The sequence below is a fragment of the Brassica napus genome, chromosome A6, assembly GCF_020379485.1.
Source record: "Brassica napus cultivar Da-Ae chromosome A6, Da-Ae, whole genome shotgun sequence".
In the NCBI taxonomy this organism is placed as follows: domain Eukaryota; kingdom Viridiplantae; phylum Streptophyta; class Magnoliopsida; order Brassicales; family Brassicaceae; genus Brassica; species Brassica napus.
The window spans coordinates 6,759,926-6,776,084 of record NC_063439.1 but is presented as its reverse complement, the minus strand read 5'-3'; the positions used below and the strand labels follow the sequence as shown (position 1 = coordinate 6,776,084).

At 38.2% G+C, this 16,159-nt stretch overlaps 3 protein-coding genes across 4 annotated transcripts; 1 reads left to right on the top strand and 2 right to left on the bottom strand.

Moving 5' to 3' along the window:
• The first annotated feature begins 4 nt into the window (after window positions 1-4).
• Window positions 5-4,106, top strand: LOC106346736 (ATP-dependent DNA helicase 2 subunit KU70). The gene is made up of 18 exons (XM_013786153.3): window positions 5-128; window positions 249-326; window positions 405-521; window positions 606-720; window positions 976-1,081; window positions 1,194-1,311; window positions 1,429-1,512; window positions 1,605-1,663; window positions 1,866-2,043; window positions 2,140-2,216; window positions 2,328-2,475; window positions 2,561-2,622; window positions 2,711-2,771; window positions 2,887-2,979; window positions 3,077-3,197; window positions 3,279-3,381; window positions 3,496-3,652; window positions 3,746-4,106. The coding sequence occupies exons 1-18, from the start codon at window positions 63-65 to the stop codon at window positions 3,857-3,859; spliced, it is 1,857 nt and encodes a 618-aa protein (XP_013641607.1). The 5' UTR covers window positions 5-62; the 3' UTR covers window positions 3,860-4,106.
• An 847-nt stretch (window positions 4,107-4,953) lies between these two features.
• On the bottom strand, window positions 4,954-7,201 carry BNAA06G11430D (precursor of CEP13). The gene has a single exon (XM_048782383.1). The coding sequence runs from the start codon at window positions 5,958-5,960 to the stop codon at window positions 5,676-5,678; it is 285 nt and encodes a 94-aa protein (XP_048638340.1). The 5' UTR covers window positions 5,961-7,201; the 3' UTR covers window positions 4,954-5,675.
• Window positions 7,202-7,418: 217 nt separating this feature from the next.
• On the bottom strand, window positions 7,419-10,359 carry LOC106351350 (F-box/FBD/LRR-repeat protein At1g16930). 2 transcript variants are annotated; one of them, XM_013791157.3, is made up of 4 exons: window positions 9,271-10,359; window positions 8,231-9,163; window positions 7,979-8,119; window positions 7,419-7,885 (listed from the first exon to the last, which is right to left on the bottom strand). In XM_013791157.3, exons 2-4 carry the CDS (start codon window positions 9,146-9,148, stop codon window positions 7,598-7,600), a joined length of 1,347 nt encoding a protein of 448 aa, XP_013646611.1. In that variant the 5' UTR covers window positions 9,149-9,163; window positions 9,271-10,359; the 3' UTR covers window positions 7,419-7,597. The 2 variants fall into 2 exon arrangements, with proteins under 2 accessions (XP_013646611.1, XP_048638339.1); XM_048782382.1 differs by lacking the exon at window positions 9,271-10,359 and having other exon boundaries at window positions 8,231-9,242.
• Between the last annotated feature and the right edge of the window lie 5,800 nt (window positions 10,360-16,159).

Sequence of the window (16,159 nt, the reverse complement as noted above, 5' to 3'; positions counted from 1 at the left end):
TTTGCTAAAACCCCTTTTGAACATTTTGCATTACTCCTGTGATTTCATTCTTGTGAGAGAAGATGGAACTTGACCCAGAAGATGTTTTCAGAGATGAAGACGAAGACCCAGAAAGCCAATTCTTCCAGGTTTTTGACTTTGCTTCTCTCTCTTCTTCGAGTTTCAGTAGATAAAAAAATAAAAAAACAAAAACCCTAATAAATTGCTGTTTGGTTTATTGAGTGTTTATGTTCTGTTTTGTTTTGCAGGAAAAAGAAGCTTCCAAAGAGTTTGTAGTTTATCTAATCGACTCTTCTCCCAAAATGTTCAGCTCTACTTGCCCCTCTGTAAGTTTTACATTATTTAAACTGATAAAAATCAAATCTTTCCCTATAGTCTGTGTCTTATGCAATTTGTTTTGACAGGAGGATGAGAAACAAGAAAGCCATTTTCACATTGCTGTTAGCTGCATTGCTCAGTCACTCAAGTCTCATATTATCAACCGTTCTAATGATGAAATTGCAATATGCTTCTTTAACACTGTGAGTTCATAGAAGAACACAGTGTTTGTAATTGTTTTATTTCTCTTTTTGTTTATTCACTTGTATTTTGTTGTCAACTTGCAGCGTGAAAAGAAGAATCTTCAAGACCTGAACGGTGTTTATGTCTTTAATGTTCCACAAAGAGAGTGTATTGACCGTCCAACAGCGAGGCTGATTAAAGACTTTGATCTCATTGAAGGTAGTTGCTTGGATACATTTTTTATCATACAAGATTTAACCTTTCTTTTATAATGCTTTAGTACACTAAAGACATTAATGTTAGAATTAAAATCTAGAATGGTTGAGCAAGGTTTCAGCGTCTGAGATCTATATGGTAGATATTCAACTGATTTGTGCTGAACAAGAGTTATTCACTTTGCTGTTTGGTGGTATGCGTTTGTTCACACAGAAAATATCTAAAGGGGAAATGTGTTAATGCATATTTTGGGTGCAGAATCATTCATAAAAGATATTGGCAGTCAAAATGGTATAGTCTCAGATTCTCGGGAGAATTCTCTTTATAGTGCTCTCTGGGTTGCACAAGCACTACTACGCAAAGGGTAATTGATCTTAATCTCATTGTTGGTGGCATGTTTGTGTTATGCATTACACTTTGGTGTTTAACCTGATCACTGTGCTGGTAATGTGTTCTGTGAACAAAAACTTGATAAGATCTTCAAAGACAGCAGATAAGCGCATATTTCTATTCACCAATGAAGATGATCCTTTTGGGAGTATGAGGATTTCTGTTAAAGAAGATATGACAAGGACTACATTGCAGAGGGCTAAGGTAGTTTACTTTCAACCCTCAGTCCTCACTTATCTATCTAAAAGAGAGCTTCTTGTTAATCATACAGAAGGCTAGTTGGTTTACTCTTTTTTTTCTGCTTTTTGGTGATTACTTAAGGATGCACAAGACCTTGGCATCTCAATCGAGCTTCTTCCCCTCATTCACCATGATAAGCAATTCGATATATCTCTCTTCTACAAGGTTAAGCTTTAACCATCTAGTTCTTAACTTGACCTCTAAAACTGGGGGATTTAAAATTTCCATTGATTTTTTTTTTGTCAACATATTTTCAGGATTTAATTGGATTAAATGGTGATGAGCTTACAGAGTTCATGCCATCAGTTGGACAGAAGTATGTTTTTAAAATTCTTTATTCCGTTGCTTATAGCATCATAGTTTACAGATAATCAGTTGGACAGAAGTATGTTTTTTAAAAGAGTTTTTTTGAGAAGTTTCAAGACTTTGAAAGCACGTTTTTGTCTTTGAATTTGGATTCATAGATAATCATGTCACTGGTTGTCTTATTATTGATGAAATGCATCTAAAATTGTCAGGTTAGAGGACATGAAGGATCAACTGAAGAAGCGTGTACTTGCCAAGAGAATAGCAAAACGAATAACGTTTATGATATGTGATGGTGTTTCTATTGAACTGAATGGTTATGCTTTACTCCGTCCTGCTACTCCTGGAACCATAACCTGGCTTGACTCCACTACTAATCTTCCTATAAAGGTAATCTGACAGAGATGCTCTCCATTGAAATTGAGTTCTATCAGATCTACCTTTCGTAGATGTTTTTAACCACCATGTGGGGACTTGTTTGTGCAGGTGGAAAGATCATATGTTTGTGCGGACACTGGAGCGATAATGCAAGAACCTATTCAACGGATCCAGCCTTACATGAAGTGAGCATCTGAATAGCAGAACCTGATTTGTTTCTAATTTCCTCTTAACCAAAGAAACATTGGTCGTGTCCTGTCAAGTAGTTGGCTTTAATTTTCATTTCTTCTTTCTAGTCGGGATGTCATGTTTACAGCGGTAGAGCTATCCGAACTAAAAAAGATATCAACTGGACACTTAAGACTGCTGGGGTTCAAGCCTCTTAGTTGCCTCAAAGATTATCACAACATGAAGCCTTCTACCTTTCTCTATCCAAGCGATAAGGTTACCTGCTCCCCAAAGATTATGTTTGTTTTGCTTTGTTGTTAACTTGGGGACTCATAGCTTTTGATAATTTTAACTGATGCAGGAAGTTATTGGGAGCACTCGTGCATTCATTGGCTTGCATAGATCCATGATACAGCTTGGACGGTGAGTATATTAGATATATTAATCTATAAAGTTGAATATAACTCTCTGGTATACTAACCTGTGGTCACTGTATCCTCTTGTGTTACAGTTTTGCTGTTGCCTTTTATGGTGGTACGACACCTCCTAGATTGGTTGCACTTGTTGCTCAGGTGAGGAAAACTATCCTAAGAGCTTTCTTCCACATTACTATATATCATTTTTATTTTTATTAATTTTGCTTTATTTAAGAACCTACTCAAATATTTTTTTCTTAAACCTGAACAGGATGAAATAGAGAGTGATGGTGGTCAAGTGGAGCCACCAGGGATGAATATGATATACCTTCCATACGCTAATGATTTTAGAGATATCGAAGAGGCAAGATGAAAGAAAAACCTTTTTTAAAACGTTACTTGGTTCCAACATTATTCAATGTATGTTAAGTTCTGACTAGTTGATGGGGGTATTTGGTCAGTTGCATTCAAAACCTGGTGTAGCTGCTCCTCGAGCATCAGAAGATCAGCTTAAAAAGGCATCAGCGCTAATGCGACGTCTAGAGTTAAAGGACTTTTCTGTTTGCCAATTTGCTAATCCCGGTATGCTTAACTCACCTCTACTCTTGCTTCTTCTATTAGTTGTTCTGAGCTGCTGAGTTTGAAAGTCTCTCTTTGTTACAGCTTTACAGAGACACTACGCGATGTTGCAAGCCATTGCATTGGACGAAAACGAGCTTGGTGAAACAAGAGATGAGACTCTTCCTGACGAAGGAGGAATGAACAGGTTACAACTTTTTAAAAGAAACTCTGTTTTGTTATTCCATACATAAGCCCCCATACACAAAAAAATGTTGGAATCTTCTTATCTACTGAATCCTGTTTTATTTTTTTCTTGCAGACCTGGAGTTGTAAAAGCAATAGAAGAATTTAAAGAGTCTATTTACGGTGATGACTCTGAGGAAGAAAGTGACTCGGGGGCAAAGGAGAAATCAAGAAAGCGAAAAGCTGCAGATGCAGGAGACTATGACTTTGTCGAGCTTGCAAAAACCGGGAAGGTGAAACCATCATCTTTAACGTTGGTTTGCGTTTATATAATCCCCTTTTAGATCTCTGCTTGATGATCTCAACGTTTTGTTTTCTTTGTTTAGCTTAAAGACTTGACGGTTGTGGAGCTGAAGACATACTTGACTGCCAACAATCTACCCCTCAGCGGGAAGAAAGATGCTCTCATCAATAGGATTCTGGCTCACGTCAGTAAATAACCTTAACCGTGATTTGTAACTCCGGCTAGAGAAATTACGTTTTTAATTTCATGTATTGTAAAGCTTGTCGGCTTTTTATGAGAACCGAAGCTGGTTAACTTCCGGTTCATTGTTCAACGTTTTGGCTCACACACATTTTGGATTTTAATTGTAATGGTGTCTCTGTTAAACATACAGAACCGAGCTTTGTCTCTTCTTACCTTTGTAAATTTCTTTTATTCGGTTTTGAAGGATTCCTAAGGACGTACTTGGCACCTGCAAAAAAAAAGAAGTAAACTTCTACTGAACCAAAAATCTTATAGAAGAATTAGATTCCTTTTGTGTAACAAATCATAGAAAAAGAAGTGGAATTAATGGGTTTGTTGTTCTAAGTTAAGACGCAACGATGTTATGAAAAAAGTCACATTTGGTACGATTCACATGCTGATAATGAAAGTAACGTAGTTTACAAGTTTCTAAACAAATCTGGAATAATGCAAATTTACCAAGATTTATATGTACAGTGCATGACAAACACTATTCTTAAAACGTCTTTATTCGGAACCACGTTTATCTGACAACATAAGTCAACCTTTGATATAACAATGGCAATGCCATAGAATCTAAATTGACACCTACTTTTGGATTATACTTAAACTCGACAGATACATGTAAAATTTTGTCGTCAAAATCAACACATGGATTTTTTTTCCAAAGTTGATGGCACGTTAATCTAACATGATGTTACATATGAAATCCATAGGATTTTCCTGATTTTATGTAAGAAACCTGAGTTTAACTATCTAAGTTGAATGTGTAATAAGCGGCTCCATCTTACTAGTTGGTTAGTTAAACTTATTAAAAACAAAAAAAAAACAAAAGAGGAAACCGAGAGAAGCTTCATGACGAAAAGTTAGTCCTTAAATAGTATAATCCCGGAGATAAGCAATAATGGTGTTCCTATTATTGCATGTCTTTTTCATTTTCCTTTTTCTTCTCTTTTTCAAATTCTGAATCTATGCATAGAAGAAAAACGTCAACAGGTCAGAGGAAGACGTCTCTTATCTTACGTAAACTAGACAAATATTTCTCGATTGTTGTCAATTCATAAACTTTTGTCCAGAAAGGTGCCAAAGCAAAGCTTATTCACTTTAAAAGCTATAGGATTATACCATTAGCTTCGTTACTGATGAATTTAGTTTACGTACGCAAACTATTTATATTTTCTCGATTATAGTGGGCACTAGTCATAGTGGGCACTAGTCAAATGTTCATGTTTATATATGTGTAATCGGATCGTCCTGAATCTTTCTTTCTTTCGTTAAAAACTTGTTCCTTAAAATCTTTAGTAATTACTATAATCTTTGGACTTAATTAAATTTGTGAACTTATACTGTAAGCTTAACTATTACACTACTAGCTAGAAATGAAGTAATGTAAATATGGCCACAAATGGAATTTGTAAACTATAGCACTCGAAAATTAAAAAAAATCATGAACAATATCATTTAAAAATGTATTTTTTTTTTTCAGTTTTAGATCTCTTTAGTCTTTACATACATGTATGTACGATACCATATGCCAACACACACACATAGACATATTACAAGTGTAAGATAGTGGTTTTATTACTCAACTACAGATCACACATAAACACAACAACTTCAATATATAGCCGGCACCATATCATTTTATGAAGACACACAAACATTAATCATTAGACGACTTACAATATGATGACAAAAAAAAGATGACAAAAAAAAAAGAAAAGACGACTTACAATATATGATAATATTATGAAATGAAATCGACAATATAAGTCGGTGATATAATGTGCCTAATTACCAACGCCGGGGCTAGGGACCGATCCTAGTTGGCGGTAAATCTCCGCCGAGTTTCCCTGAACCATATGTTGATCGGAATAATCCTTAGGCGGAGAAGTGTGACCCTTGTCGCTTGGACCCGAAGGTGGCACATTGCCCTTTGGTAAAACACTAAGAAACAATCCATTGCTTGCGTCGTAAGGCATTACAACCTTTCTAGCCTCACAAGATTGCGAGACAAAACCTACAATACAAAGCAATAAGCAAATAGTTGAAATGGGGATCCTTGGATGTGCCATTCCGTATAACTGATTTGATAATATTAGAGATTAATTGTTTAATGAAGAAATAAAAGTTTTGGCTTTATTTTTTAGATTTGGTAAGTATGTTTCTGTGTGAATGAATGATAGAGTGGATCTATATATAGAGACAGAAAGAGAGTGGATCTAGTTCAATGGTAATTTGGGTTAGGCACATATGAACTAAGCTGGTGAGTTCGTATATATACACAATACAGTGTTCATGATTGCAACTAGTTGATAAATATGTGTTTGTGCTCTTGTATCTCCAAGAACAGCATACCAAGACATTTCTCACCTTTCATTCTTCTGATAGTATATAGTTACAAAACGAAAGTAACATTTTGGTATTGTTATTCCGCATATATATAAATTTAGCAATAATATAACAATAGCAAAATTGAGTTAATATGACAAAGAAATGTATATTTCGTGGAGAAAAGCATTCAATTTTTTTTTACGATTTTTTTTGAGAAATTTTTTTGAGATTTTTTTTTTTACTTTCAACATTATAAAATACGAAAAAAAGGAAACAATTTTTTTCTCATGATCAATTTCTTATATATGTCTTATTAAGTTCCTGACTAAGAAAATATGTTCCGTAAGAGACTACAAAACTTAATAAATTGCTAATATTGTCATATTCATAGTTGAAGAGTGGCTCATTATTAGTGTGGTTTATTAGTATTCACTATTCAGTATTATGTGACTGCTTTTTATTGTTGGACTTTTGTGTGCTTATAGCTAGATCTTTTTTTTTTTTGGTAAACTAATTATTAGAGATTTTTGCTAACTCTTATCCGTGGGATACAGTATATGTTATAAACAAACGTTACTTAACATACCTCTATTAACTGGAAGATCTAGTGAAAACATACATGTGGTTGAACAACAACTTCACACGTGACAGATTTTCTTGCCAATGCAAAGAGCTCGTTGAGGATCACATAATTTATTTCCTCTATCTGATCTAAACGGAGAGTTTGAATCTCTTGAGGGTTGTTGAATTAGCCATAAATAACTCCCAGTTTCTTCATATCCTCCAAATATTTTGCTCTTACCTCAACAAACACAAGCGATGATAGACACAATGAAAAAATGTATTCCATAATCATAATTTAGAGCTCCTGCAAAGTACAGAGAACAAAAGAAGACAAGTCAGTTAGTATATATGTGACAGGTTCAGAATCTAAGGTTAGTTTAGTTGGTTAACAAGAGAAATATTAACCATGACAAGAGATTTTAGATTTGGACACTTCCTAAGAATGAGATTATGGAATCGTAGATTTGAATTTTAGTTGGATATTGATAGGATATAGAGACTTTGTGTAATTTTAAATATTTTTGAGCAATACAGAAATCTAAAACTAAGATCTGGTAATATTTGTAGAACTTATGACTGTTTTATTATATAATGATAAATTTAAAAGGGAAAAAGGAAAACACAAATAACATCCATGATCCAAATAAGCCTTGATCGTCACTTTCATCGCGAATAAAAATGGTTTGTGTTGAGACAAGTCAATAATATCTTCCTCCAACTTGAAAAACTAAAAATAAACAATGTATACCACGAAATAAGAAAGAAAAAGTGAATTTTAACAAAGCACAACGAGAAGAAAACAAAGCTAGCTTAACTAATCCATGACAACTTCACACCCCTTAGAGAGTCTAGGAATAGATTTGATTTGGTTGATGAAGGTACAGAAACTCTCCCTTAGAGTCAGTTTCTTGAGAGCTGCCCCATTCTTTAGGAAGTATTTTGCTAATTTCATCTTACTTGGTGTTCCAATGAGTGGTGTCTCATTCTTTCTCATGTCTACACCATCAATTGTCTTCAGCTGAACAAACTCAAGAGATGATTTGAAACATTGTGGCACTAATGAAAGATCAACCTGCTCGGTCTTTGTAAGACAATCAAATTCCTGGAAAAAAAATATAACGGGTGAGGAGTTTGAGTTATCATAATAAATCTCAGTGTGGTTTACATGAGAGCATGATCAGTAAATGAGACGCACCAAGACGACGGAGTGTAGATTTGGGCAACTCTCAAGGAGGGCTGGTAGCATCTCCCACTTAGTGTCTTGGAAGCAAGCTTCCAAGTAAGACAAGTTGGAGAACTTAGGTAGCTGTTCCATTTCACAGTAATCATGAATAACCTGTGCACCGAGTAAAAAAAAGACATGAGTTCACTGAGATGTGATAAATGAAATTGTACAAACGTAATGCTCTTGTAAATGAATCAACCATGTATATATATATATACATACATTTAGAGTATCAGCAGAGATGGTCATGTGGCTGACGGTAGATAACCCGGTTAGAAATTTACTGAGCATAGTAATCTTGGAAGAGTCATCTGGTTCCAGTGGCTCATCATCTTCCCCATTAAAGCTAACATCAATGTTTACCTTTGCAGAGGGACCAATACTGTGTATTATGAAGCTATCAGACCTGTGATCATTGAGAGTCATACACTCAAGTCTTGGAGCATCAATTGCCACAACATGACCTTCACTTTCGTCACGCTCACAATCTATACTGAAGCTCTTTAGTGACTGGGAACGCACACGCACAGCTTCCAGAGAATCATTGTAGTCACTGACTATGGTTAACTCTTCAAGAACAGGACAGCTTGATATTAAAGTCTCTAGAGTCGAATCACAAGCGTATATAACCTTCTCTAGATGCATAATCTTGACACAAGGCAACGTTACAGATTCAGGATGATCCAAGTACACGCAGCGGAGACTCAAGTTGACCAATCTCTCACATGAATAGAGAGATGGAGGCATCTTAACTAACGTATCATCATCGTCAAACTCATTATAAACATTGAGATGAAGAATCCTACGCCCAGTCACAGCATCGATCCAAGACTCGAAACGAGATTCATCATGCTCGTATAACTGATATATCAGTTTGAATCTCTCAAATCGTTGCTCATTTTCAGAACAAAGCCTATCCATGATACTCACAAAGACATCATCATCTGAGAATGTTCTAGTATCTAGGTCCAGTACTGGAACATTCAACCAGAGATTTCTCCAACGTTTTGATAAAACGCTGGTGCGAACCGATTCCTTGGTGGAGAAGTCAGAGAGTATCTTGCATAGCAACGAATCAGGTAGATTGCTTAGCCTGTCGAAGTTCCTTTGATTCTCTTTGACAGAGGTTTCGCTATCCATGTCTAATTCCTAATTCTGATATTTAACATGTAAATTGGAGATCGCAAAGTTCGGAAAAAAGTCAACGCAAGATCTCCATGAATAAAAATAAAATCAAAACAGAGATGAGTTACTGAAATTACCTTTTGAGTAAGATAGAAACCACTATAAGTTCTCCGGCAAAACGCCACAGAGATTTCTCGGTGAGGATGAAGAAGAAACTCTCAGTTCGTCGGTCTGCACGAAGATGGCTGTATTTAAAACGTTGGACACTAATTGAGAAGCGCCATTTATTATCGTATACATACAATTATTTATTTATAATCTATGACACGTCGCCCACATGGCATGGAGCGTTGATCACGTAGTCGCCTGAACGCGGCTATTTAAATAAATAAAATCAATTTTGAGAAGGTCTCATCGTGAAGACATATGACTTTGGATTAGAGATGTCAAACGGGATGGGTTGTTGTCGAGCGGATTACAGCGGACCTATCCCGCGTGGACTGCGGTCTTCAAAATATCGGCCCAAACCCGTACTGCAAAATATATAGGTTTTCGCGGGCCGTTCTGCGGGACGCCTCCTTATCAAACCACCTACTACAGTTTTTTTCATGAATGCTCAAGTATAAGAGTTGTGTAAGAGAATTGAAGAGAGCTCATTTAACTTCACTAAAGACTTATCAAAATCAATGCCACAAAGCTCCGTTTGTGCTTGCGTTCTTGAGTTAAAAGCCTTCTTTTGTTATCAGCATAAGCTTTTGTTGAGTTTGAATCTGATTGAGTTGTTATCTTTGTAATAAGTTGGCTCAAGTGTTTTATGTCTTCAACAAACCATCTCACTTTTTAATTATTTGGATTGCAAAGAAAATCGTGAATCACTTTACCAAATTATACAAGTGACGTTTAATACAAGTAACTTTTCTCCTAAACAACACCACTGTAACCAAATTTAATTTAAGAAAAACACCACTTCACAATACTGAAAACAAAACCAATCAACTTAAACAAGAAATATCACATTATAATAAAGCAATTCATAGTTGTGTGTAATAAAAAGAGAAAACCAAATCAAAACAACACCAGAGCTCGAATCGTCATCGCTGGAACTCGAGTCGTCATTGCCGGAGCTCGAATCATCATCACCGGAGCTCGAATCATACATCATCGCCGGAACTCCTTATGTTTTATGGGGGAAAAGACAAGAATCTCTCTCTCTCTCTCTCTCTCTCTCTCTCTCTCTCTCTCTCTCTCTCTCTCTCTCTCTCTCTCTCTCTCTCTCTCTCTCTCTCTCTCTCTCTCTCTCTCTCTCTCTCTCTCTCTCTCTCTCTCTCTCTCTCTCTCTCTCAATTAAGACTTTCCATATTAGGTAATTAAATAGACATATTGATACATTAGTAAATTATGAAAATTATATTTTTCAAATGACAGATCAACGGACCAGATCTCCCGCTTATAACTTTCACGTTCTTACACCATTTTGAGTTATTTCAAATCTCAGTTTAGACTGCTTTCGTCTGATTCATCGCCTAGAGAAGCAAAACACCCACCCCAGATGGCAGAGATGGTAGGGTACTGAGTGGAAGAGAAACAGCAAAGTCTTAAAGATAGATAGTTTATACCCGGAGAATGACAGAGGTTGAATACTTGTATATTTCTATTCTCTCTATTTTATTACTATTAAATTTAGACTTCATATAAACCAAAAATGATTTATTTTTATTTATTTATGACATTGTGATTTTTAAATGGAAGCGTAACTCCAAAATGGAATAGTAACTTTTAAGCGTGTTTTTAAATAATATATTCTAGAAGCGTTTTGGAAGCGAGATTCCGTAAGCTTCCAAGAGGTTCTGATTCCGATTCCGGTTCCAAAGCGGGAAGCGGATGTCTGATGAAACTTCCATGCAACGTAGATTAATTTTATTGTATTATTTGGTGTATATAATATATATTGCATGTAATTTAAATGTGGTTTTAGATATAATATTATCAAATCTCATCAAAAATATATTAAGTGCTAAGAAAATATAGAGATGATTTCATTGTGAATATAAAATAAATAATATAATAATAAGTTATTACTTATATAAAATAATAAACTATTAATTTATAATTTTAATGGGACCATATATTTACATAAAATTTTCTAAAGAATTATTATTTTATCAGTTTGTGCCAAATTCTAAACTAGCCTAAGTTGGAACCGGTAAAATTTATTAATTTATAGATATTATTAATTTATAGAGATTTTACTGTATTTCTAAAACAAAAAAAAAACAAAATTAAGCCGACAACCGAATAAATATCCGAATATCTGAAACACAAATTATATACCTAAAATACCAATTATATATAGTTTATAAATAATCAAATATCTAAAAGAACTATCTGTAAATTAAATTATCCGAAAGTCTGAATTAATCAAAATTTTTTTTTACTCGATATTTTTAATTAAAACTCGATTCTGGAATCATGTTGTTGTTACCCTTTTGAGGATAAAAATCCTTTTTGTCGAGATAGAATGCCGTAAGTATTATGAGAATGATAATATTATTGATATCATGATACACGATATATATACAAGATTACGAGTAGGGTTTTGTACTTAAGATATTTACACACTACTCTTTCCTTATATACTCTACATGCCCCCTCAAGATGGAGGTACTCTTGTAACTCCAATCTTGCCAAATAACTCTTGAAATCTTGAGCGCGGAAGCGGTTTCGTTAAAGCATCAGCAAGTTGATCTCTAGTAGACACATGTGCTACACGCAGAGCCCCCGATTGCACGTTGTTGCGTATGAAATGATAGTCTAACGCGACGTGTTTCATGCGGGAGTGGAAAATGGGATTCGCACACAAGTAAGTGGCACCGACGTTATCACAGTAAATGACCGGTGCAGCAGGCAAGACAATGCCGAGTTCAGACAGTAACGAACAGACCCATTGAAGTTCTGAGGCAGTGTTGGCAACCGCACGATATTCAGCCTCTGTGCTTGATCTAGCAACGCCAGTCTGTTTCTTCGCAGACCATGAGATTGGTGTGGAGCCAAGATAGAGAATATACGCATTTGTGGGGATATAATCATCGGGATCACCAGCCAAGTCTGCGTCCGAGTAAGCATGAAGCGATAGAGGAGAGTTTTTCCTGATGAATATACCATGCGAAATAGTACCAGCCAGATAGCGTAAAAGCCTCTTTGCGGCTTGCCAATGATCATCGTTTGGTTTATGCATGAATTGTGACAGTTTATTCACCGCATAAGCAATATCCGGTCGCGTAAAAGCGAGGTATTGTAAGCTTCCAACAACCATACGATAATCTGTCGGGTTCGTGAGTGAGTTACCCGAGTTGAGCGTGAGCTTAGGATGCGCGGCCAAGGGAGTAGACACATGTTTAGCATCAAGCATCTTAGTCTTGGTGAGTAGATCATGAATATATTTCCTCTGCATCAGATGTAGCCCAGACGAAGTGCGAGTAACCTCGATGCCCAGAAAGTAAGATAAGTTACCAAGATCTTTGATGGAGAACCGGTTGGCAAGCATCTGAATAATCTGATCAACCAACGTGTTGCTGCTTCCGGTAACAACAATATCATCAACATAGAAGAGTATGAAAACCTGATGACCGCCATTTGTGTAGATAAAGAGCGATGTATCAGCTACTGAATTTCTGAAGCCAGCCGCAAGTAATGTGTGTTTCAGTTCCTCATACCAGGCTCGTGGAGCTTGTTTGAGACCGTAAAGAGCTTTCCGGAGGCGACAGACATGGTGAGGCCTATCTTGATCAACAAAACCAGGAGGTTGAGACACATAAACTTCATCTTGTAGAGTGCCTTGCAAGAATGCATTGTTAACATCGAGTTGACGGATACACCAGTCGCGTCTTACTGCCTGCTCAAGAACAATCCGGACAGTAGTGGATTTTATCACCGGGCTAAACGTCTCAGCATAGTCGAGTCCATACTTTTGATTGAAACCACGCGCCACGAGTCTAGCTTTGTACCTGTCAATTTGACCATTAGGAAGATATTTTAGTGTAAAAATCCATTTGGTATCAATGACATTCTGGCCCGGTTCTGGAGGAACCAAGTCAAACGTGTGGTTTCGAGTGACAGCATTGAACTCGTCTGTGCAAGCATTACGCCATCTCGGATCTCGCATAGCCTGGTTCACTGTGGTAGGGATGATGGGTCGGGTGTTGACGGTTAAGTTGTATTTAGAGTTGGGCTTGACAATGTTATTCTTGGCTCGGGTACGCATCTGGTGTTGGTTTGGAGGTTTCGGTGGTGGTTGTGCATTTGTGTTTTGAGAGGATGATGATGAGCTTGGGTTCGGGGAATGAACAGGGGAATTTGGTGGGTTTGAATTTGAGTTTGGTAACTGGTTTGAGGAATTAGGGACCGGGGGTGAGGATGACGTACCTGTCGAATTCATGACAGAAGTCATCTGTTCTCCACAAGCATTGCTCGGGATAGACGACCTCTGTTCTGGTACAGAGTGTACCGGTGATGGTGATGGAGCCATTGTCTGGTGATGATCTGAGCCCGGTGGCGCTGATGAACTAGTAGATACGAGTGGCCGAGTGGGTATGGGTAAGGCTATGGGAAAAGTGTTGACTGTGGTTTCTTGAGGTTGTGGTTGCGGGGAAGATAATGGCTTGGGTTGAGGGAGACGGTATGGATAAGAATCCTCGACAAACTGAACGTGTCTAGAGGTATAGATCCGGCCTGTCGTAGGTTCCAAGCACAAGTAAGCGCTTTGAGTGAGAGAGTACCCGATGAAGACACAAGGTGAAGATCGATCATGAAGTTTTGTCTTTGCATAGGGTCTCAGCCACGGAAAACATAAGCATCCAAAGACGCGAAGTATGTTGTAGTTGGGCGGTTGATGAAAAAGCTTGGCGTAGGGAGAAGTGTTGTTGAGCACGGGAGAGGGTAGTCGGTTTATGAGAATGACTGCAGTAGCAAAAGCGTACGGCCAGTAGGTCTTAGGAACCGCCGCTTGGCTGAGCAATGTGAGACCAGTCTCGACAATATGACGGTGCTTCCGTTCAGCTATACCGTTATGCTCAGGAGTGTGGGGCGGTGAGGTAAGATGAGATATACCATTGGCAACAAGATAAGGTCTAAGGCCAAGATATTCTCCTCCATTATCCGAGTATAGCGTCACGGTCTTGGTGTTAAACTTGTTCTCAACCAAAGCTTTGAAAGCAATGAAGGTCTCACGGACTTGGGATTTATTTTTGAGTGGGTAAAACCATGTGTACCGAGTGAAGTGGTCCACAAAGATAAGGTAGTATTTGAAGTGATCGGTGGAGAGAAGAGGGGAGGTCCAGACATCACTATAAAGACATTCGAGTGGTTGTTTTGTGTGGATAGTGTTTATATGAAAAGGCAATTTATGGGTTTTATTCATGAGACAATCAGAACAAGCAAACTGTTTTTGAACTGAATCAACAACGGGTAAAGAAAATTGAGAAACAATGGACTTTAAAATAGGAGTAGATGGATGACCGAGTCTCGAATGCCAAGAGGAAATAGAGGTTTTGGGTGATGGTGAGGCATGATAGGAAGCGATGGGAGTTGAAGGGATTGGCCACTCGTAAAGTTCGTTCTTAGTTTTGCCTTGGAGCAACCGCGCCCCCGTGCTGAGATCCTTCACCTGAAAATGTGCCGGAAAGAATTCGACAGATACTTGGTTAGTGTTGCATAAACGGTAAACAGAGATGAGATTTTTATGAACATTAGGAACATATAACACATCTCGTAAGGCTAGGGATTGAGAAGAAGTAGGGAGTATAGAAGAACCAGTATGCGAGATCGCAAGACCACTACCGTCGGCTATGGTGACCTCTTCGCCACCGTTGTATGGTTGATGAAGAGATAGGTTGCTGAGATCACTCGTGAGGTGATGTGTGGCGCCGCTATCGAGGATCCAGTTGCTTGCGTTATACGGAGGCACCGCAGCAAGGTTCGCGCGAGGTGGCCAAGGAGCCGCAGTGTAACCAGTTCCAGAGCCGCTCTGATTTTGGAGCTGTGAGCATGTCCTCGCACTATGGCCGTAGACGCCGCAAATCTGGCAACGCCCCTGGTAGCCACGAGTGGTTCTGGTGTCCTGGCGGTTGTTGAAGCTCTGCTGCTGCCATGTTTGAGTCTGACGGGTTCCTTGACGGTTTGAGCCTCCATAACGGTTCTGGTTCTGGTTCCTTGAGTTATTATGCGGCTTGTTACCATTGTAAGTAGCCGCATTCGCGGTCACCGGTGTGGAGAGTGATGGAGGAGCAACGGTTTGGAGCTTAACCTCATGGTTAAGTAAGCGCTCATGTACCTCAGTCAGAGATGGAGGAGTGTCTCGACTTTCAATCTGATCTATGACAGATTTGTATTCGTCTGGAAGCCCATCAATGACATACTCGCTTTGATCTTCATGGTCGAGTGGTTTACCAAGTAGTGCGATCTGATCAAAACGCGTAGTCAGACCTTGAAGATATTCATCAACGGTCTTGTTTTCTTTCTTCCAGTATTTGAGCTGATTCTTCAGTTGTTTGAAGTGAGCACGGCTCGGCTTAGCATATGTGTCAGAGAGAATGGTCTAGATCTCTGCTGCAGTGGTAGCAGTGGACAGAATCGGCTGCAAGGATGTCGAGATGGCTCCAAGGAGAGCTGAGTATAGAAGCCGATCTTGGCGTTTCCACAAAGTGTACGCTGGGTTGGTGGCTATGGTGCCTTCAGTGGTGAGAGTCGGGGGTGGGATGATAACGGATCCATCGATGAATCCCGCTAGATCATATCCATCAAAGAGAGCGTGGACTTGACGGCTCCACATGACAAAGTTTGTGGAGGTCAGCTTGGTAACATTCGTCATGTTGACGTTGAGAATAGTTTGATTGTCGGAGACGTTGATGGTCTCACTGTGATAGGCCGGAGATGATGACATGTTTGTGATAGTAAACAAGAAGATGGGGTGAGGAAGATGGCGGCCGAGAGAGAAAAGAAAATTAGGGATCTTAGGCTCTTGATACCATA